Here is an 18,180-nt window from a genome sequence, read left to right on the forward strand (position 1 = left end):
CTTGGCCTTTTGATGTACATTAGTCAAAACTTGCCCGTATGGGTAAACACATTGAACAAACGTAAACAAAAGAATCCTTATCCACACTTTAACTAAACGAAAGCCTAAAAGAACCAATTAATGCAACAAAACAAAGTTCAAACTTCAAAGTACATTGTGAAAGAAAGTCCTATAAAAGAAGAAGATTAGGAAGAAGGTCAATATCGTAATTAAACCAAAACAGAAGCCTAAAAAGTATACAAAACTCCAACTGTCACATGACCCATCTTTGAAAAATCCAATCTTTCTCTTCTTCTCCTTCTTCTTCTTTCTTTCTCTCTTTTACTTTCTCTGACACACTTCCTTCTCTTTCTCAATCTCTCTCTCATTCTCTCTCATTCTTCCACAATGAAACCTCCGTCATTACCGTTACTCATCCTCCTCCTCCACCTCTCAGCCACTATCACCGCCGCTCCTTCCCTCTCTCCAACTCCTGCTCCAACCACAGCTCCCATTCCACCTCTCAAAAAACCCTCTTCCTCCTCTGCCCCATTAGACCCAAAACAACTCAAAGCCCTCGAATCTCTAAACATCCCCACCGCCAAAGATCCCTGCAACCACCGTCCAACCACCAAACCCACCTCCTCCTCCTCCGTCGTAACCTGCGACGCCAGCTCACCATTTCGCCTCGTCACTTCAATCTCCTTCACGAATTGTTCCACCGATCTCTCTATCTCCACCACAGCTCTCAGAGCTCTCTCCCCATCTCTCACATCTCTCTCTTTCCTCAACTGCCCATCTCTCTCACCTCCTCCACGTCTCCCTGGCTCACTACACTCCTTCACCGCCGTCTCGTCCTTCCTCCGCCGCCGCAATGGTCTCTCCGGAGTCTTCCTAGCTCGTCTCGTTAACCTCACTGACCTCACTGTCTCCTCTGTTCCTGTCTCAACCTCTGGCCTCTTCGTCATCCTCGGAAACATGCACAAGATCGTCTCTTTGACAATCTCACACGCGAATCTCTCCGGAAACATACCTAAATCGCTTCACTCCAATCTCACATTCATCGATTTATCAGACAACTTGCTCAAAGGCTCAATACCCACTTCGGTAACTCTACTCTCCAACCTAAAGTCTCTAAATTTATCCAAAAACTCCATCACCGGCGACATACCCGACGGAATCGGAGACCTAATATCCCTCAAAAACCTATCTTTAGCCTCCAACAAGCTATCAGGACCAATCCCAGATTCAATCTCGTCGATTCCAGAGCTTACACACTTAGATCTGAGTGGTAACCAGCTAAACGGCACCGTTCCAAGGTTCATCTCCAAAATGAAGCATCTCACTCACCTGAATCTTGCTAACAATGACTTCCGTGGAGTCCTACCCTTCAATGCGAGCTTCATCAAGAACCTCGAAGTCTTCAAAATCGGTGGGAACAGTGATCTTTGTTACAACCACACTGTTCTGTCATCCAAGATGAAATTGGGTATTGCAAAGTGTGATAAGCATGGTTTGCCTTTGTCTCCGCCGCCTCAGAAAGAAGATTCGAATTCAGATTATGATTATGGTAATGAAGATGACACTAGTGAGAAGAAGAAAGAAGAGCACCATGGTCCTAATAAGGTTGTGCTTGGTGTTGCTATTGGACTTTCTTCTCTTGTCTTCTTAATCATCTTCATGATCCTTCTCGCCAAATGGTGTGGTTGATTCAAGATAAACAAAGGTGTAATCTTTTTACTTCTCATTCGTTCGTTAGTGAATACAGATAAAGCAAAAAAAAAAAGGCCTAATCTTTAAGAGTGGGAGATTAGGGTTCTTATGGGATGATGATTTTTTTGGAGAATAACCGAACCGGTTCTCCGCACTAATCCCGGTTTACTCTTCTTTGCTTTTCCTATTTTACATTTGATTTCACATTATAGGTCTTTGGTATTGTTATGAGATTTTGTTGTAATTTTAAGTGTATGTGGTTTAAAAAGGATTATTTTGTAATAATTATTGAATTATTCTTATCAATTATTTTTCTTCAACCAAAACATTGTTCCTTATGAGTTATGACTTATGAGTTGTGTGTTTATATGTGTAATACGGCACATGTGGTTGAACATGGTTCAATTGATCCAAATAAAGAAACGTGTCACTTGTTACAAATGATTGAAAGTTCTAACAAACACTTGAATGTATAAAGTAATCGAGTAAATGATGGTGGTTATGTTTCCCTTTGAAGCAATGATAGTATGATACTATCATGAATAGATAGCTCCATCAAAGATCCAGCCTGTTCATGTTGCTTCAGTTTCAATGATTACATCAGGACCGTTCCAGCCTTAAACAATGTACTACAGTACATGAATCAAAACAGTTTGATTTTCACCAGAAACCTCTGCAAGAACAATGTCCATCTTTAAATTGGTGAAACCGGTTTGAATCTCTAAGGACAATTTCTCTTCTGGTTAACTTAGACATGAACTTGGCCATTTCGTGACAATCTCCACAAACTCTTAGATTCTTAGTAACTCTTATGGTTTTACCATGTCCAGAGCTAAGAATCCCTAACGCCATTGCCAGTTTCTCACTATGACCACACAAAGCTTCTTCCTTTTCCATCTCTTCCGCATCGATCAATGCATATTTAGTCTGCGGTGAATGCCCTTCTTCTCTCATTCTAGCTCTTACTCTCCTTAAAAAAGCTTCAATCTGTTCAGTTTCCGGGTTTGAACTGTCTCCAGCTACAAAGATGTTAACTTTACCCTTAATCTCTATCCAGCTACATCCCGGATTCTTCCTCAATCCGCGTTGCCCTATCCTCCTTCTTAGCCTTTTTACTTCTTCCCATTTCTCAGCTTCCGCGTAGATGCTCGCCATGAGTACATAATATCCTGTGTTCTCTGGTTCAAGCTCAAAAACTTTCTCTGAGACTCTCTCAGCTAGCTTAACATCATGATGTATCCTGCAGCCACACAGCAACGCTCCCCAGATTGTAGCATCTGGCGGAATTGGCATGTTCTCGATGAACCTATAGGCTTTTGACAAGTTTCCGGTTCTTGCAAGCATGTCGACTATACAGGCATAATGTTCTACCGTTGGCTCGATCTTGCATTCATGTCTCATGATGTTAAAGAATCTCCATCCTTCATCCACTAGTCCTGAATGGCTACAAGCATACAACAAAGATACAAAGGATATTTCGTCAGGCTCAATACCCGCTTGTCTCATTTGATTGAAAAGAGCTATCGCTTCTTTTCCAAACCCGTGCATCCCATATCCAGCTATCATCACTGTCCAAGAAACAAGATCCTTGGAAGCAATGTCATCAAAGAGCATACGTGCGAGTAACAACGCTCCACATTTCGCGTACATGTCTACAAGCGAATTAGCAACATGCCTATCTGAGAAATACCCGTTTCTCATAATGTAACCGTGGATCTCTCTGCCTTTATCAAAAGCAGAAAGACTTGCACAAGCTGGAAGAACACACGCCACTGTTCTCTCATCAGGACTAAATCGCTTCTCTTCCAACAGCAAATTAAACAGACTTAGAGCTTCATTAGCGTAACAGTTCTTTGAGTACCCACCAATAACTGTATTCCACGAAATAATATCTTTCACACGCATCTCAGAGAACACTAGCTCTGCCTCTCGCATGCTTCCACATTTCGAATACATATCCATCAGAGCATTCGATACAAAGATATCAAATCCCATATCATTCTCCTTTATCCACTCATGGACTCGCTTACCTTCATCTAATAACCGATTACGTGAACAACAGTTCAAAACCGCAGTGATTGTATAAACATCAGGACTAATACCTTCTTCCTCCATTTGTTCAAATAACTTCACAGCTTCACCAGCCAAACCTTCCCTAGCATAACCAGCAATCATGGAAGTATATGACACAACACTTCGATCACTCATCTCCGTAAACACAGCTTTAGCAGAGTCAAGATCACCACACTTCGAATACATATCAAGCAACGTATTACAAAACCTATCTTCTCTACTGAAACAAGCTTTCAATCCAAAACTATGGACAGCTCTACCTAATGAGATCAAACTAGAATCAGCACACCCTGCGAAAACGCTAACTATAGTAGCCAAATCAATCTCTACTCCTGAAACCAACATCTTCACGAAAACAGACAGCCCTTGTTCAGCTAACCCGTTAGATACATACCCATTAATAATCGAATTCCAAGATATAACATCTCTCTCAGTCATTTCATCAAACACCATACGTGCACTATCAACTCTCTGGTTCTTCAAATAAAACGCCACAAGAGAATTCCCAACAGAGTTCCGATCACCAAAACCTGATTTCAGAATATAACCATGAAGCTGCTCTCCTCCATTAACACTTCGCAAAGACGAAAAGCTCTTTGAAATACAAGAAAAAGTATAGCTATCCATTTCAACACCCGAACTCATCATCTTCTTAAACAATCCAATACTGCCACTGAAATCACCAGACTTTGCGAGCTCATTCATCAAAATATTCCAGAACAGAGCTTTCTCGATCTTAACCTGATCGAAAACCCGACTCGCTTCTTTCAAATCTCCGCAGTTTGTGTACATGAGAGCTAGTTTCGATCCTAAACTCGAATCTATCACAAACCCATTGCCACGGATAAAGGAATCAACTTCTTTACCATAATTCAAACATCTCGAATCGGAACAGAGTTGAAGAACAGAGCATAGAGTTCTCGGATCAATATCCCATTTTCCAGATACGCGGAGAAGCTTCACAGCGCTCTCTAGGTTCCCTGATTCGCAGAATCTACGTAATCGAGTGTTCGCATCCGTTGCGCTTCGATCAAACGTCGAAATCGAATCCGTTCTCAACGAGGCTCTATTGAAAATCACATTTTTTCTAACTCTAACGTCGCTTACTAATATCTCTTTCTGGGTTTGGAACCGGTGATGTGAGGAAAAGAAACAGAAGCTTGACGAAGACAAATTCGCCACCAATATCGCCATCTCTCTCTTATCTTCCTCCTCTACTCAACAAACGAGAAACCGCGGGAAAATTGAATTGCTTCAGTAAAAAATTGTTTCCGCAGGTTTAAGTTGTTATAGTGAAACAACAGCAATGCCCACTCGAGGGCGATGTTCTTAAAAAGAGAGCTTAAAGTTTAGACCTTTACTGTCCACAAGTTTATGCGTAGCTGTAATTGGACCCCAAACATATAAAGGTGAGTTTTTTTTTTTGTTTTGAGGATAAATTTTTGTTTTGTTGTTGCAAAACCAAATAGAGAGAGAGAGAGAGAATCAGATCTTTTCAGGGAAGGTAAAAAAAGCTATGGACTTGGCTCTTCATTCTCCTAGTGCTTACCCTTTGATCAAACAAGGATTCAGGAGAGCCAAATCAATCAATCATCTTCCTGTTCAAGGTAATCGAAACTTCCCTATAGTTACAGTTTTTTTAGACAGATATTATTGGGAATGTTTCGACTGCCTTGTTTCTGTACAGCTAACTGAATTTAGACAGATAGCAGATAAACTTTCGCCGCGGTTTGTGTTGCAAAACTCGTGCGTTGAGCTGAGTGTTTCAAGAATCATGCTTCAAGAGAAAGCTTCTTCTTTGTCTTCAATGGGGAGAGCAAAGAAAGTATCTGTTTATTGCAAGAAACCGTCTAATAGAGGAGCTTCAAACCCGAGTAAATCTAACCAAGAGGAGATTATTTCTCTCTTGAAACGAATTCAATCTTCAATCTCCAAAGAAGAATCTCGGTGTGTTGAAGAGAAGAACCGCGATGAGTCTTCTGAGAGCAAGCCACTGACCAAAGCTGTTCTTGACGTTCTTGAGAAATCAAGAAAGAAATCAATTGAGGGTAATCAACTATTCTCGATCAAATCCCAATCCATCTTCTTGCCATTTGTTGGTATAATAACCAATCCATCTTCTTGCCATTTGTAGAGGTTCCTCAACCACCGTCTGGTTTCGTCAAGAGAACTCCTGCCTCAGGACCAAGAGGTAAGCTTCCAGTATCAATCAGCGATAAAGCTTTAGGAGAAATGACAAAGGAGGAAGCTTCATTGATAGAAACTATGAAACTTGCAGAGCTCAAAGAAGTTGCAAAAAAGAGAGGAATCAAAGGATACTCAAAGTTGAGGAAGAGTGAACTACTAGAGCTGATCAGGTCGTCCTATTTGTAATCTTGAGAAAACATTTCTCTCTGACATGCAAACCAGATGACAAATATGGTTGGAGTTGTTACATTTAGAAACCTGTTCATGTAAAGTTGATAGATGTTCAAGAAGCTCAACCTTGTAAAATTTGGTTTTTCACCATTTCTTGACTGTTGTCAAACAAAATTAATAATAATTTTGCGACAAAGAAAACCCCAAAAATGGTTCATATCTCGAAAGGTACTTGCAGATCCTTAACCAACTGAAGTCAAAAAGGTTACCACAACAAGAAATCCTTACTATCCAGAATCGTAAATATAAGAACTTGAAACAGAGCTAACACCACAAAACAAAATAGCAAAAAACTCTTCAACCAGTGATGTTCTGAGACTTGTTGAGGATAACACCTTCATACTTAACCTGGAACCACTTCATGGCATCATCCTTAGTAACTCTATGTTGAATACCAACGCGAGCCTTGCATCTACGGCGACGGGCAACACGGTATCCTGGGCGTTCAAGAACAACGTAGAAATCCATACCGTAGATACCGGTAGAAGGATCATACCTAAGAAAGAAATGCAATAAAGAATGATGATAACATTTCCCTCACAATCAAATTTGTTTTACTAAATCATCCCATATGTCCTAATCACAACACTTACTTGATTCCAAGATCAATGTGCTCCTGGATACCGAATCCGAAGCAGCCAGTGTCACTGAAGTTCCTCCTCAAGAGCTCGTACTCCTTCACTTTCAAGCCACTCTCAAGAAGCTGCATTGCCTTCTCACCCCTCACGGTCACATAGCACGCAATCTTTTCATTACGCCTGATACCGAAAGACCTCACAGTGTACCTTGCTGTTTACAATTAAGACTCACTCTAAATTAGAACTCTAAAAGTCACAGATATAACACATAAAAGATTCATTCTACATGAAGATGATCACATACCCTTGGAGAAGACAGGGGTTTGACCACTGAGCTGTTCCAAAACCTACAATTACCAAAACCCTCGATTAATAAAGCGCAAAAGGATAAAAAATTCAATTCCAATACCTCAGTGCCATCTATGAACTAACCCATTACAAAGTAGCTAAAACGTAAAGGTCTCAATTTTTTCCAGTGTTTCCTAGTAAATGATTATCCTAAGGGAAATAAAGAACGAACCTTGGAGGCACGAGTGAGACGATCACCACTCTCACCAACAGAGATGTTAAGAACGAGCTTCTGAACCTTAATATCCCTCATAGGGTTCGAGAGCTTCTTCTCCGACGCCTGCATCACGTAAACACACAATTAAAATCCCAAAAATGAGAGGAACGAAGATATATGCATAGATCAAAAAAGGATGAAACTTTACCATCTTAAGACTCTGGATTCAAAATCGAAGGGAGATGAGCAAAAAAGAGTGGCAGACGAATTGCGTCGGCTGCGAAGTGTGATAGTTATATGAAAGACATTAGGGTTTCTTCCACGAATGTAAATGACGAAACTACCCCTTACCTAGGTTTAAAATATTAAAAAATCTCCGTTGCCGGGACTCGAACCCGGGTCTCTCGGGTGAGAGCCGAGTATCCTGACCAGCTAGACTACAACGGATTGTTGTCTTATCATAAGATTCAGGTAAATTAAATTGAAATACTAAGCTCATTTTGTTCTGTTTCTTTGTTAACTTTGATTGGTATGCTGAGAGAATCTTTACACAAGACAAGAAGATTTGCATTTGTAAGAGACTTGAGTCAAAAACAAACCATCTTCATTAAACTTGGTAACAAAACAGAAGAAGACAAACATTCAAAAGCAGAAAAAGAAAAAATGAACCAAAGCAACCCCTTAAACTGCAGCAACTCCAGCCTTTTTCTCTCTTCATGGTAGACAGATGAAAACACTTTGTATCACCTTCTGCTCAAACTTTTACTATATAAAAATATCTGAATTAAACTCATTTACATATGCAGAAACAAAAGAAGAAAAGAAGCAAGGAGGAGATTTTGTGTTTTTTTCACCAAATTCAAAAGGAGAGAAAGAAGCAAGCAGATACAACTGGAGGGTTTTTGTTTCAGCAGATTTGGGGAAGTTGGTTGGTTTTGTAGCAGCTGGCTTTGACCATCAAACTTGTCTGAACAGAACATTCCTGGAACGGATTTGAGGAGGAAAAATTTCGAATTGTGTCCTCCGCGTTGCCTTCAACTACTACCTTATGGCTCGTGTAATGGTACATTATATATATAAAGTTGTTTTGTCTTTTGCAGATCCTTTTATGTTCCAGATTGATTCAAGAAACTAAGACCCAATTGTCTCTTGATATGGTCTGGAATCAACTTGTTGACCAGTTCAGGTGATGCTCCAGCCACCTCTTGTTTGAAGTTGAAGAGAGGTGGGAAAGACCGTCCATTTGGTAAACGAGCGTTTGGTTCTCTGAGTTCATCAAAGAACGGATGTGCACAAGCTTCGAGCTGTAGTAATACGCAGAATATAAAAACAAAACATTAAGCATTCAGTTTTTATTCTTAAAGACAGAAGAAAGTTCAAGACAATGCTTACCGCGGTGCATCTAAGACTTGGAGAGTATTGAAGCAGCCTTGATGCAAAATCAATCGCTTCCGGAGGCATCCTTTTGTGGAAGATCTAAATCAAAATGTAAATATGATTATGTTGATGAACTAAGTGGAAACTGAAACAAAGAGTGTATGTAAACGAGAAAACAAATAACAAACCTTGTGCCAAGGGTGTGCCTTTATCTGTGGAAACCTAAAATCTGTGTAATGTGGATTCATACAACGGATCTCTTCTCGAGTTGGTGTACCAAGAACCTGTGTCCAACAACTCCATACAATGAGTATTTGTATCCAACGAATGTAATTAGCAAAATATTATTGTTAAGAATTCTTACTTTTATGATTTCAACGAGCTGATCCACAGCATTCTCTCCAGGAAACAACGGCTACATAAAAGAAAAGTATCCTCAAAACGAGTCCTACCGCAAAATTACGGGAGTTTAAAGAAGCAAGTTACTGAAATATTGTTTACCTGACCAAGAAGAAGCTCAGCAAGAACACAACCAGCAGACCAAATATCAATTGAAGTTGTATACTCCGTGGCACCAAATATGAGTTCAGGTGCACGGTAGAATCGTGAACAGATGTAAGAAATGTTGGCTTCACCTTTAACCTGAAGCAACAGTAGATTTCAACAGTTAGTGGCAAGATCACACAAAAAAAACAAGCGCCACAAGTCGAAAGAATATATATGTCCCGAAGTCTTACCAGCTGTTTGGCACTGCCAAAGTCACAGATCTTGACTTGATGAGTAAGAGGATCAACCTGTATAAAGAGACCAGAAGAGATACATGAACAAAGAAAGAACCAAGAGATGAAACAAAACATAGAGCTGAATCTTGAATGTAATGCATACCAGAAGATTTTGAGGCTTTAGATCTCTGTGACAAACTCCAGCAACGTTGTGAATGTAGGCAAGTCCCCTGAAGATCTGACATGACAAAAGGGTATAATATCAGAATAAGTACAAATAAATGTAAACAGAAGATGGTAAAGTGTGTAGTTTGGTGGTACCTGGTACATGTAAAGTTTAACATAGACAAGCGGCATTCTTTGGTTAGCACTGCTATAATGTTTAAGAACTCGATACAAGCTCTCAGGGACATACTCCATAACCAAATTAAGGAATAGCTCATCTTTACTTGTGGTTGAAAAGAAGCAATGCTTCAAACAAACCACATTTGGATGATCCATCACACGCATCAACTGAAGTTCTCGGTTCTTGTATCTTCTGTCTTGCAATACCTTCTTTATCGCCACGGTTTCTCCAGTCTCCAAACATTTAGCTTGGAAAACTATTCCAAACGAGCCTGTACCTACAACTCGCTCCGCCATGTAACTAATTGTCTAACAAAAACATAGGAAATAAATATCTTGGTTAGGAACAGATCTTGCATATACATAAAAAGTGTATCTATTTGGTTTAAGCCTGCCTATATAAATATACCTGTTTTGGTTCACCATTTTTGCCTCCGATTGTGGTGGAAATTATATGACCAGTGACTTGATCATGTCCGCCATCAACTACAGCATCAGGCATCTCCTGCAAAAGACAAAGCATCAAGGTCAATAAAAACGCAAGTAAAAGCTGAAAGTATGATGCTCGTCTGAGAATCAAAAAGCCTAAAGAAGGAAACTTTATCCTAAAAGAGTGGTTAAGAAATAGCCGTTACGCAGAATGAATCTGATTTTAGTAAAAAAAACATGTACTTTTTTTAGTCACGCGAGAAGAAAGGTAAAACAAAACATATAACAAAAATAAAACTAGAAGGACTGAATCTTACTGCTCAATTCTGGATCTAGCAACTTGTACAAACTGTTGATTCAATTACAGATCGAGACAAAATAGACATAAATAAATCTTCAGCAACATCAAAGTTACTGATTTAGAAAGTCAAAAGATGCTCAATTTACACAACTAAGGAGATACAAATCAGCTATAAAGAACTATTTTGTTTCCTCAGAACTCAAAACTCATTGAGAGCGGGCCATATATCTAGAGCTAACTCAAAAAAGGTAAAAGCTTTGGACAAACCCAGAACTCAAAAAAAAAAACCCTTCAACTTCAAAGAGTACTAAAACTAAAAAGACTTGTCTACAAGAACAAGAACTCTCAAAGAGACCAGTAATTGAAAGGGTTAAATTGATTAATGTGGGAATAAAAAAAAAACAGGATCTTATATTATCTGAAAGACAGTAAAAAGGAACACAAGTAGCATACCTTATCGTCAGCCATGGCGATAGATAGAGAGACACAGAAGAAGAGAGAAGAGAAAGAGAGAAAGAGAGAGAGAGAGAGAGAACAAATGAGTTTCAATCAGTTTGGTTGGTAATGATGATCATGGTGGAGAGAGAGAGAAGCCGCAAGATGAGAAAGAAGAAAAAGGGAAGAGAGAGAAAGGAACAAGAGCATGTGAATCCAGCTCTCTTTCTCGCTCCTATTATCTCCCCTTTGCTTTCCGTTTTCTTCGCCATCTTCTTTCTTTCGTGTTTTTTTATTATTGTTTTATTTCTTTTTTGGTTTGTTAAGACGAATTTACAAAAGCATCCTCGGACTTGTTGTTTAATTACGAAGACAGACCCGCTAAACTCTTTTGTGGAAATTTCGTCATCAAAGGGAGGGGCATCATGTTCTTGTCGGTCAAATTTGAATCCCCCTTTCAATGGTCATGGTGCTCTTACTACTCTTTTTTCTCTCAATATCGATTGGTTTGAGGTCTATATATTGACATTTTCAAGGTAATATACCTCTCGTTCTAGTTATAGATGCTAGAATTGTCAATTCTCATTTTCATAATTTTACTTTTAACAACTGAGTATTTATTTTGTTTACTATAATTTATTTTTATATGTGATTACGATGAAAGTTATACAGTAGTATATTCATAGGATTAACAATCTAGTTTTGAAAAAATAATTTACTAGTACAAATTTTGTTTGGTCTTTGCTATATTATTATCTAACTAAACTGATCTTATAACTTTAAATCCAGTTTTGTACCTATCGATGAATACAACCAAACATTAACTATTAAAAAAAAACACTTATCTAACGCATAAATAGAAAAGTTAGAGCATGATGAACTGGAACAAATTTGTCAAAGATCCAAGTTTGACCATTTGGGAAAACTTCTTCTTTGACAATTGATGAAAGAAAAAAAAAAACATTTATGTTTCTTTGGTCTTAGCTTTTTAATGTTTTTTATTTATATTTTACAAATTTTCAGACTTAAATTGGCTTTATAATTATTACCTAATAGTGTAGCTTTACTTATTGTGTTTTTTGTTTTCTTCTTTATATTTGTTTATATATATATTTTTTCCTGGAAACATCAATATTAAAATCAATGATGATAATGATAGCAGTACTAGCATTTTTGGCAGAAGACAACAAAATAAATAATAATATAATTTTCTTTTTGTTCAATTATGCATGGGACATACATACTTTTGGCTGTATGGATGGATTTACATTGCATATTTTTGTGTTATCTTTAGACTCAATAATTTCAATGTCGATAGATGTATTATCCAATCGTATATATATAGTATACAATACCAACTAGTTTAAATGTTCATATATTATACACATACACTAAGGTTTTAGCTGCAGATCTGCACTCTAGTTTAGTAAACTTGAACCTATTATTTGTCTGCAAACGTGAATGAACCTAGTACACTTGAAATCATTGTGCGATCTAGTTGTAATTTTGTACAAATTACATTTTAATTTGTATAGAATCATAATTTCACAATGTTTAATGAGACAAAATACATATAAAACTAAGTTTTCTATAGTCTTTTTTAAATAAAAAAAAAGTTTTCTATAGTAATGTTTTTGATATTTGATGTTTGTTGTTTGATTGTTTCATTGTACGACTTTAAAATCCGACGAATATAATACATACAATAGTAATACTATCGAAGTATAGTAAAATGACTAAAAGCAAAACCGGTCTCACTCGATAAGCTTTTGGTTTTTTTTATTATTTATTTTGGTAAATAACGAACAACATATATTTTATACTATAGTTAGATAAAAGATTATGTTCTCTTGTGGTATGGGAAATAACAGTAACGTGCACCATGTGACGAGGCTCGAGCCAAGGCAGAGAGTGAAGAACTAATTATTTTGCATAAAATTGACTAATAATGTAATGTAACGAAGAAATGTGATAACATGAAAATGAAACGCAAAGTTAAGTATAAAAGAAGAGAATAATAATTGGATTCGTACGAAAGGGAAGACAAAATCCTAAAAATGAATGATCTGTTTTTGCCTAACTAACAGCTAACCGTCGGCAAAAGAAATGAAAAATCATAACACCTCTCCTTGAAGCATTATTCTTGCCATTTCTACAAGCATCCTAACAATATTATTGTCTGTCTTCCTTAGTTTGGCTATTGAACTTTTCTATATCTTAATTATTGTTTCCCTTCTAACCTCTCTTATTAAACATATCCTTTAGTACAACATTTATAAATAAAACATTTGAATAACCAGACTTAATTTTCAAACATATACTATAAAAAGTCAGTTTTCTTACGTCAAAGATATCGATAATGTTTTGAAGAAACGGTGTCAAAACATTAAATTAATGTTCATTAACTAGTTATAAATGTTTCCCTAGCGTCTATGGTATTCCAATATCACACTAACAAGTAATTATTATTTACAAACAACATATGATGTAATTTAATACTGAATGAAAATAGTCATAGAAGATTTAGATATACGATATTTAGTCTTTTTTTTCTTTCTAATTATTCATTCAAAGTTCACAAACGTATTTTTCAATTCTGAATTCAGATTATAGTCATTCTGAAAGTGTGAATATATTTATAAAACTCCGGTAATGTGCAATTAGTTTGCACCATTTTATTGAAGTTTAGACCATACTATGGAGAAATGAATGTATTGAATTATGGAGAAATATGAATGTATTGAATTATGGAGGAATGAATGTATTTAATATTATGGAGAAATGAAGACAGAAGATGGGATTGGAAGACGGATGGGTTGGCAGTCGGTGGGAGAAGGTGGCCTGGTCAAAACTTCAAACTTGTTTTAGTCAAAACACTTCTCGTAACTCATTATCTCCCTCTGCCTCTCTGTCTTTATTTATTCTTTTAAAAGACAGTTCTTGTTGTTGTTGCTGTAAAACGTTAAGTCCTTTTATAGTGCACTTCACCATCCATTGTGATGTTAACATTTGGCAGTCTTCGGTTGACAGACTAGTATACCATACCATACCATACCATACCATACCATACATAACCGTTGCTTGCTACTCGTGGTGGATGATGAGCTTTTTCTAACAAGGTCTATAAATCCATAAAATCTCCTATGTACAATACATGGTCTACAAGAAAGATAAATGAGAACTTAGGAGAGTTTAATCGATTAGATTTTGGCATAATGGTTTAACCATATATATGTTTTATTGGTTCTTAACTTCTTATGCAAGTGTGTGTTTCAAAAAAAAAAAAAAAACTTCTTATGCAAGTGTAGAGATGTGATACAGTATATGGCATCTCATTGAGGGAACTTGTTTTTACTTTAAAGAAATCTATAATATAGGCCCATTTTTATAGTTGCCAAACTGAAAATAGCCCAAATCTTTTGCTTTTGAAATACAACAATGTTCAAACTTCAAACGCAACCTAAATATGGACTTACTGTTTTCAGTCTCATGAGGTATCTAAACTCTTTATATAAAGTGAACCCAACCCCAACTGAGACTTCTCTCATGGAGATTTTTGTTTTTTTTTTTCTCATAAACTTGTTGAGAAATCAAATAACAGGTTTTCTCATGAAAAAATAAATAGTCAATTGAGCCGATATTGACAACGGTAACAATACTAGGGATCAAATTACCGCATTTGATCAAACTGTTGATTTGACGATATGTTTTTTTTTTTTGGACAAACTAACTTGCTTTCATTCATTCAAACAAGAACAAGTACAAATAGACGAAGACACCCAAAAATTAAAACAGTACAACAAAAAACATTCCCCAATGCCATAAAAAGATAGATAAGGTTCATCGATTTTGAATCCACGAGAGCTTTGAGACAAGGGCTTGGAAACGCATTGAAACATGTGAGATCATGGTGAATCGAGAGATCATCCTCGAAGGATACGAAAGATGACATAATGGTCACGGTCAAGAGACGTTGTGACGTTGAAGACAGAATCAATGCTATGATTCTCACCGGAGCGAGCTGAACTACCCAAGGTAGCGTGATAGCAAGGATTCAGGGGACTATGGAGTTATAGTCGGTTGAGGGTAGCTTTGAAACCCAAAGCGAGAGGTTTAGATCTCCTTGATAGATTGTGACACAAACTTTGTAGCATAGGATCTGGATGGTGGTGAGAGTACGCTGCTTGAGAACAATAGATGAGTTGCTTGGTAAAAATTGGTGCTTGAACATGAGAGTCCAAGGTCACAATTAACACCCCGGCAAGAATGGTTCAAGATATTTGGATCATAGGTCTGCAAGCCTTGATAAGCATACCACAAGTCCCTAAAAACAGCTAATACCAGGGTTCGCACAAAATATATGGAAAGCCAAAACAACACTGGTGATACCTCTCTCACATGGACTGGAGTCTTCGACCAAGGAATAGAGGAGATCGATCCAGATATTGTCTTAAGCGTTGCATAAGAATTGTGAAAACTGAGCTGGGGATATTAGCCTTATAATTTTGATAATAGCTGTTGGGCTTGGGCCTTCTTGGAGAAAGTGGGCCAATAATGGAAACTAGGTCCACAGGGGAAAACCCTAGTTTCACTTCAGATTGCCAAGTTGGTAAACAATTGTGGCGGCTGTCCGAAACTTGGAAAGAGATTTGCGGTGCAGGGATCATCTCCGATGAGTGAAGGATCGGCGGGAACAGGCGCTGGCCGTGGTCTTAGGCATTGCTCCAAGGGTTCGTATCCTTTCCGGCGTGCGAGATCAGGTCCCAGAAGAGTTGCTCGTCGTGCGCCGTCGACGTCTCCACCGGGCATGGCGAATCTGACGGTCCAAGAAGGAGGCCTCCTGCCATCAACGAAGCCCGGTGTGAGGGTTCTTCAAGGTGGAAAAGATCTACAAAACAAAGTAATACCATAGCGATAAACTTTTGTGGCAATTCATCACTAAAAACCGAAAGTTTGTGGGCAATTAGATCCTTCCAAGGGGCTGCAAGGAAAAGGAGAAAGAAGGGATCTGTCAGTTCCCTCATCTTTCATTCTTCGCTTGCTGTTGAAGAGCGGCCCGGATGCGATGCGAGGTGATATAAAGGGTTTAAAAAGATTACGGATAGGTTAAAAAAGGGGAAGAAGATTGGGGAAAACTTTAAAAGAGGACCAACTAAGCGAGAAATTAAAAACGAGAAAGATGTGTCGTTGAGATAAAGGGGGGATAGGCTCCCGACGCCGGCAAGCAAAAGCTTCACCGGCGCCGGAAAGGTTTCTCATAAACGACTCCTCGATAGTTGTGCATGAGAGAGAATAGTCGTCGTTACCTATAGTTTTTTTCCGCGTTTTTTTTGTTGTAAGTGTACTTAAGAATCGTGGCGGTCTTGGGGCAGGAAGACATAAACGGTTGTAACAGACGTTGGCGGCATTCTCACTTTATTCATAGGATTGTTAAATTCAATTTACAAAACAAAAAAAAAAGAGATAAAGAAGAAAAAATACTTGTCTGGTTTGCCTACAACAGAAACGAAGGAGAGGTGGATGCCTCCACCCATGGTATGGTTAAAGTGCAATGTCGGGGTGTCTTGGTCGGAAATGAACCAACTTGCAGGTTGTTCTTTAGTTTTGAGAGATGATAACGAGATGGTATTGTTTGCACAGTCGCAAAGCGTTCACTAATGTCCCAAAGGCCAGTTTCCTAATGGGCTGTGGAAAGCTTGATTAGTCATAGATGTGTCAATGAAAAATTTGCCATTGAAGATGTTTCCCTAGTGAGATGTGTTTCAAGACCTGCATCTCCTAGTAGACACTTCTCTGGTGTCTGCTACTCTGTTTCTACTCCGCTATGCTTTCCAGGCATTGATTTACTCGCTCTGGCAAGAGCGAAATAGACGTCACCATGGAGAGACACCAGTATCATCTGCTCAGCTCATTAGAAATCTTGACAGATAGGTCTGGAACAGGTTGCTCTCGCTTCCAGCTGGAGGGAGGTTCACATGTTATATGGACCAGTGGTTGGGATCACGCTAAAGGCACCAGCTTTTACAAAAAACAATTTATAGTTATGTATCAACATAAGAATTAAAAACATGTTGCACTTGATGTAAAAACTACATTTTTTTGGGAATAAATTTTACATTTTATTCAAAAAAAAAAATAAAAAAAAAAAAAGATGTGTTTCAAGACCCAAAGCATGGTCATCTTTTTATTATGAATCTGGCAAATTGTTAAGCTTGTTGGAGTTTTTGTATAGTGGAGATTAGAAGTGGAGAGACCAAAAGCTAATAGAAGAGCTTATCTCATCGTTCATATTGTCACAGTGAGTGCAGACTTCAATCTTATGTTGCTTATAGCTTTCCAGCTTGGCTTCATAAGTGTTCGAAGATGAGAGGGTTTCATCCTCTGTTTAGCTAGGATTGTATATTTGTCTTCTGATGGTTTAGTTTTAACCAATTTTTGTAAAGATCAGGTTTTCTCAACTGGAGCAAGTTAGTTTAGACAGTAGACTAACTTTGGAATCTTTTGGTTCTTTTGTAAAAGTATCTGAATTTCTTTGTAATCTTTTGGGATCGTACCAACAAAATCCGTAATATAAATCAGTTGACCAAAAAAACATGTTTAATTAAACACAGAAGTTTGTTTCAAAGTAGACAACAAACGCTCCAAGTGAAGAATAGTTGAACCAAAATATGTAATAAGAGTAATATTTTTAAATGGGATCCTCTAAAAACATAACATATAATTTTGGCCATAAGGCATTTGCCTCTTTCGTTTTGAATTTGCCACTTTCGTTTTGAATTTGCCTCATTTGTTCCAAGGTAGGCACGAATCTTGTATACCATATATATTAAAACGTTATATATATATATAGAAACAGTAATATATATGTAATACATTTACATAAAGAATTAACATATGTTTAAATCATGTAAACAAAACGTGTGTGCGTACAATCTACGAAGAAGACAAGCATATTTATTTATCTTTTTTAACTTTAAATCTATGTGAAAATATTAACTTAATGCAAGTGCCAAATGCGATTGTACTATATAGTCTATAAGAAAAAAAACTTTTTATTCAATAGTTAGTGTGGAACATTTGTAAGCAAGCTAAAAAAAAATTACTTGCGTTTTCTTAATCAGCATTAAAAGAATAGAGATATAAGGAAATTTATCTAAAATATCATTTACATCATTATCGTTTCAAATGGACTATCTAACCTTTTTCCATATGATAATTACTCTTGCTTATAATAATAATAAACTCTTGACCGACCATTACGTACGTTGACCTTACGACCCCACCGACCTTCTTCACCAACCGTTA

General features: G+C 37.6%; 5 protein-coding genes, 1 long non-coding RNA gene and 1 other non-coding gene across 11 annotated transcripts; 2 read left to right on the plus strand and 5 right to left on the minus strand.

Annotated features, from left to right (window-relative positions):
• Positions 1–5: 5 nt before the first annotated feature.
• Positions 6–2,018, plus strand: LOC147935959 (receptor-like protein 51). The gene has a single exon (XM_087470653.1). The coding sequence runs from the start codon at positions 388–390 to the stop codon at positions 1,687–1,689; it is 1,302 nt and encodes a 433-aa protein (XP_087326779.1). The 5' UTR covers positions 6–387; the 3' UTR covers positions 1,690–2,018.
• Positions 2,019–2,079: 61 nt separating this feature from the next.
• On the minus strand, positions 2,080–4,959 carry LOC104773912 (pentatricopeptide repeat-containing protein DOT4, chloroplastic). The gene has a single exon (XM_019242777.2). The coding sequence runs from the start codon at positions 4,957–4,959 to the stop codon at positions 2,353–2,355; it is 2,607 nt and encodes an 868-aa protein (XP_019098322.2). The 3' UTR covers positions 2,080–2,352.
• A 244-nt stretch (positions 4,960–5,203) lies between these two features.
• Positions 5,204–6,324, plus strand: LOC104773910 (uncharacterized). Of its 4 annotated transcripts, none has more exons than XM_010498581.2 (4): positions 5,238–5,372; positions 5,475–5,813; positions 5,900–5,956; positions 6,044–6,324. In XM_010498581.2, the coding sequence occupies exons 1-4, from the start codon at positions 5,282–5,284 to the stop codon at positions 6,136–6,138; spliced, it is 582 nt and encodes a 193-aa protein (XP_010496883.2). In that variant the 5' UTR covers positions 5,238–5,281; the 3' UTR covers positions 6,139–6,324. The 4 variants fall into 4 exon arrangements, with proteins under 4 accessions (XP_019098323.2, XP_010496882.2, XP_010496883.2 ...); XM_087470654.1 differs by having other exon boundaries at positions 5,239–5,372; positions 5,478–5,813; XM_019242778.2 differs by having other exon boundaries at positions 5,204–5,372; positions 5,900–6,324.
• Positions 6,251–7,599, minus strand: LOC104773909 (large ribosomal subunit protein uL5z). Of its 2 annotated transcripts, XM_010498579.3 has the most exons (5): positions 7,475–7,599; positions 7,282–7,389; positions 7,066–7,108; positions 6,777–6,972; positions 6,251–6,679 (listed from the first exon to the last, which is right to left on the minus strand). In XM_010498579.3, the coding sequence occupies exons 1-5, from the start codon at positions 7,475–7,477 to the stop codon at positions 6,481–6,483; spliced, it is 549 nt and encodes a 182-aa protein (XP_010496881.1). In that variant the 5' UTR covers positions 7,478–7,599; the 3' UTR covers positions 6,251–6,480. The 2 variants fall into 2 exon arrangements, with proteins under 2 accessions (XP_010496881.1, XP_010496880.1); XM_010498578.3 differs by lacking the exon at positions 7,475–7,599 and having other exon boundaries at positions 7,282–7,395.
• Positions 7,600–7,640: 41 nt separating this feature from the next.
• Positions 7,641–7,713, minus strand: TRNAE-CUC (transfer RNA glutamic acid (anticodon CUC)). Its single transcript has one exon. It is a non-coding gene; the product is annotated as a tRNA-Glu (tRNA).
• Positions 7,714–8,017: 304 nt separating this feature from the next.
• LOC104773908 (shaggy-related protein kinase eta) lies at positions 8,018–11,368 on the minus strand. The gene is made up of 10 exons (XM_010498577.3): positions 10,894–11,368; positions 10,120–10,215; positions 9,687–10,019; positions 9,529–9,603; positions 9,381–9,437; positions 9,145–9,285; positions 9,008–9,058; positions 8,832–8,927; positions 8,659–8,742; positions 8,018–8,570 (listed from the first exon to the last, which is right to left on the minus strand). The coding sequence occupies exons 1-10, from the start codon at positions 10,906–10,908 to the stop codon at positions 8,373–8,375; spliced, it is 1,146 nt and encodes a 381-aa protein (XP_010496879.1). The 5' UTR covers positions 10,909–11,368; the 3' UTR covers positions 8,018–8,372.
• Positions 11,369–14,534: 3,166 nt separating this feature from the next.
• Positions 14,535–16,461, minus strand: LOC147935960 (uncharacterized). Its single transcript, XR_015569242.1, has 2 exons — positions 16,182–16,461; positions 14,535–15,715 (listed from the first exon to the last, which is right to left on the minus strand). It is a non-coding gene; the product is annotated as an uncharacterized LOC147935960 (long non-coding RNA).
• Between the last annotated feature and the right edge of the window lie 1,719 nt (positions 16,462–18,180).

Source organism: Camelina sativa, chromosome 10, assembly GCF_030686135.1.
Source record: "Camelina sativa cultivar CO46 ecotype springtype chromosome 10, ASM3068613v1".
NCBI lineage: Eukaryota > Viridiplantae > Streptophyta > Magnoliopsida > Brassicales > Brassicaceae > Camelina > Camelina sativa.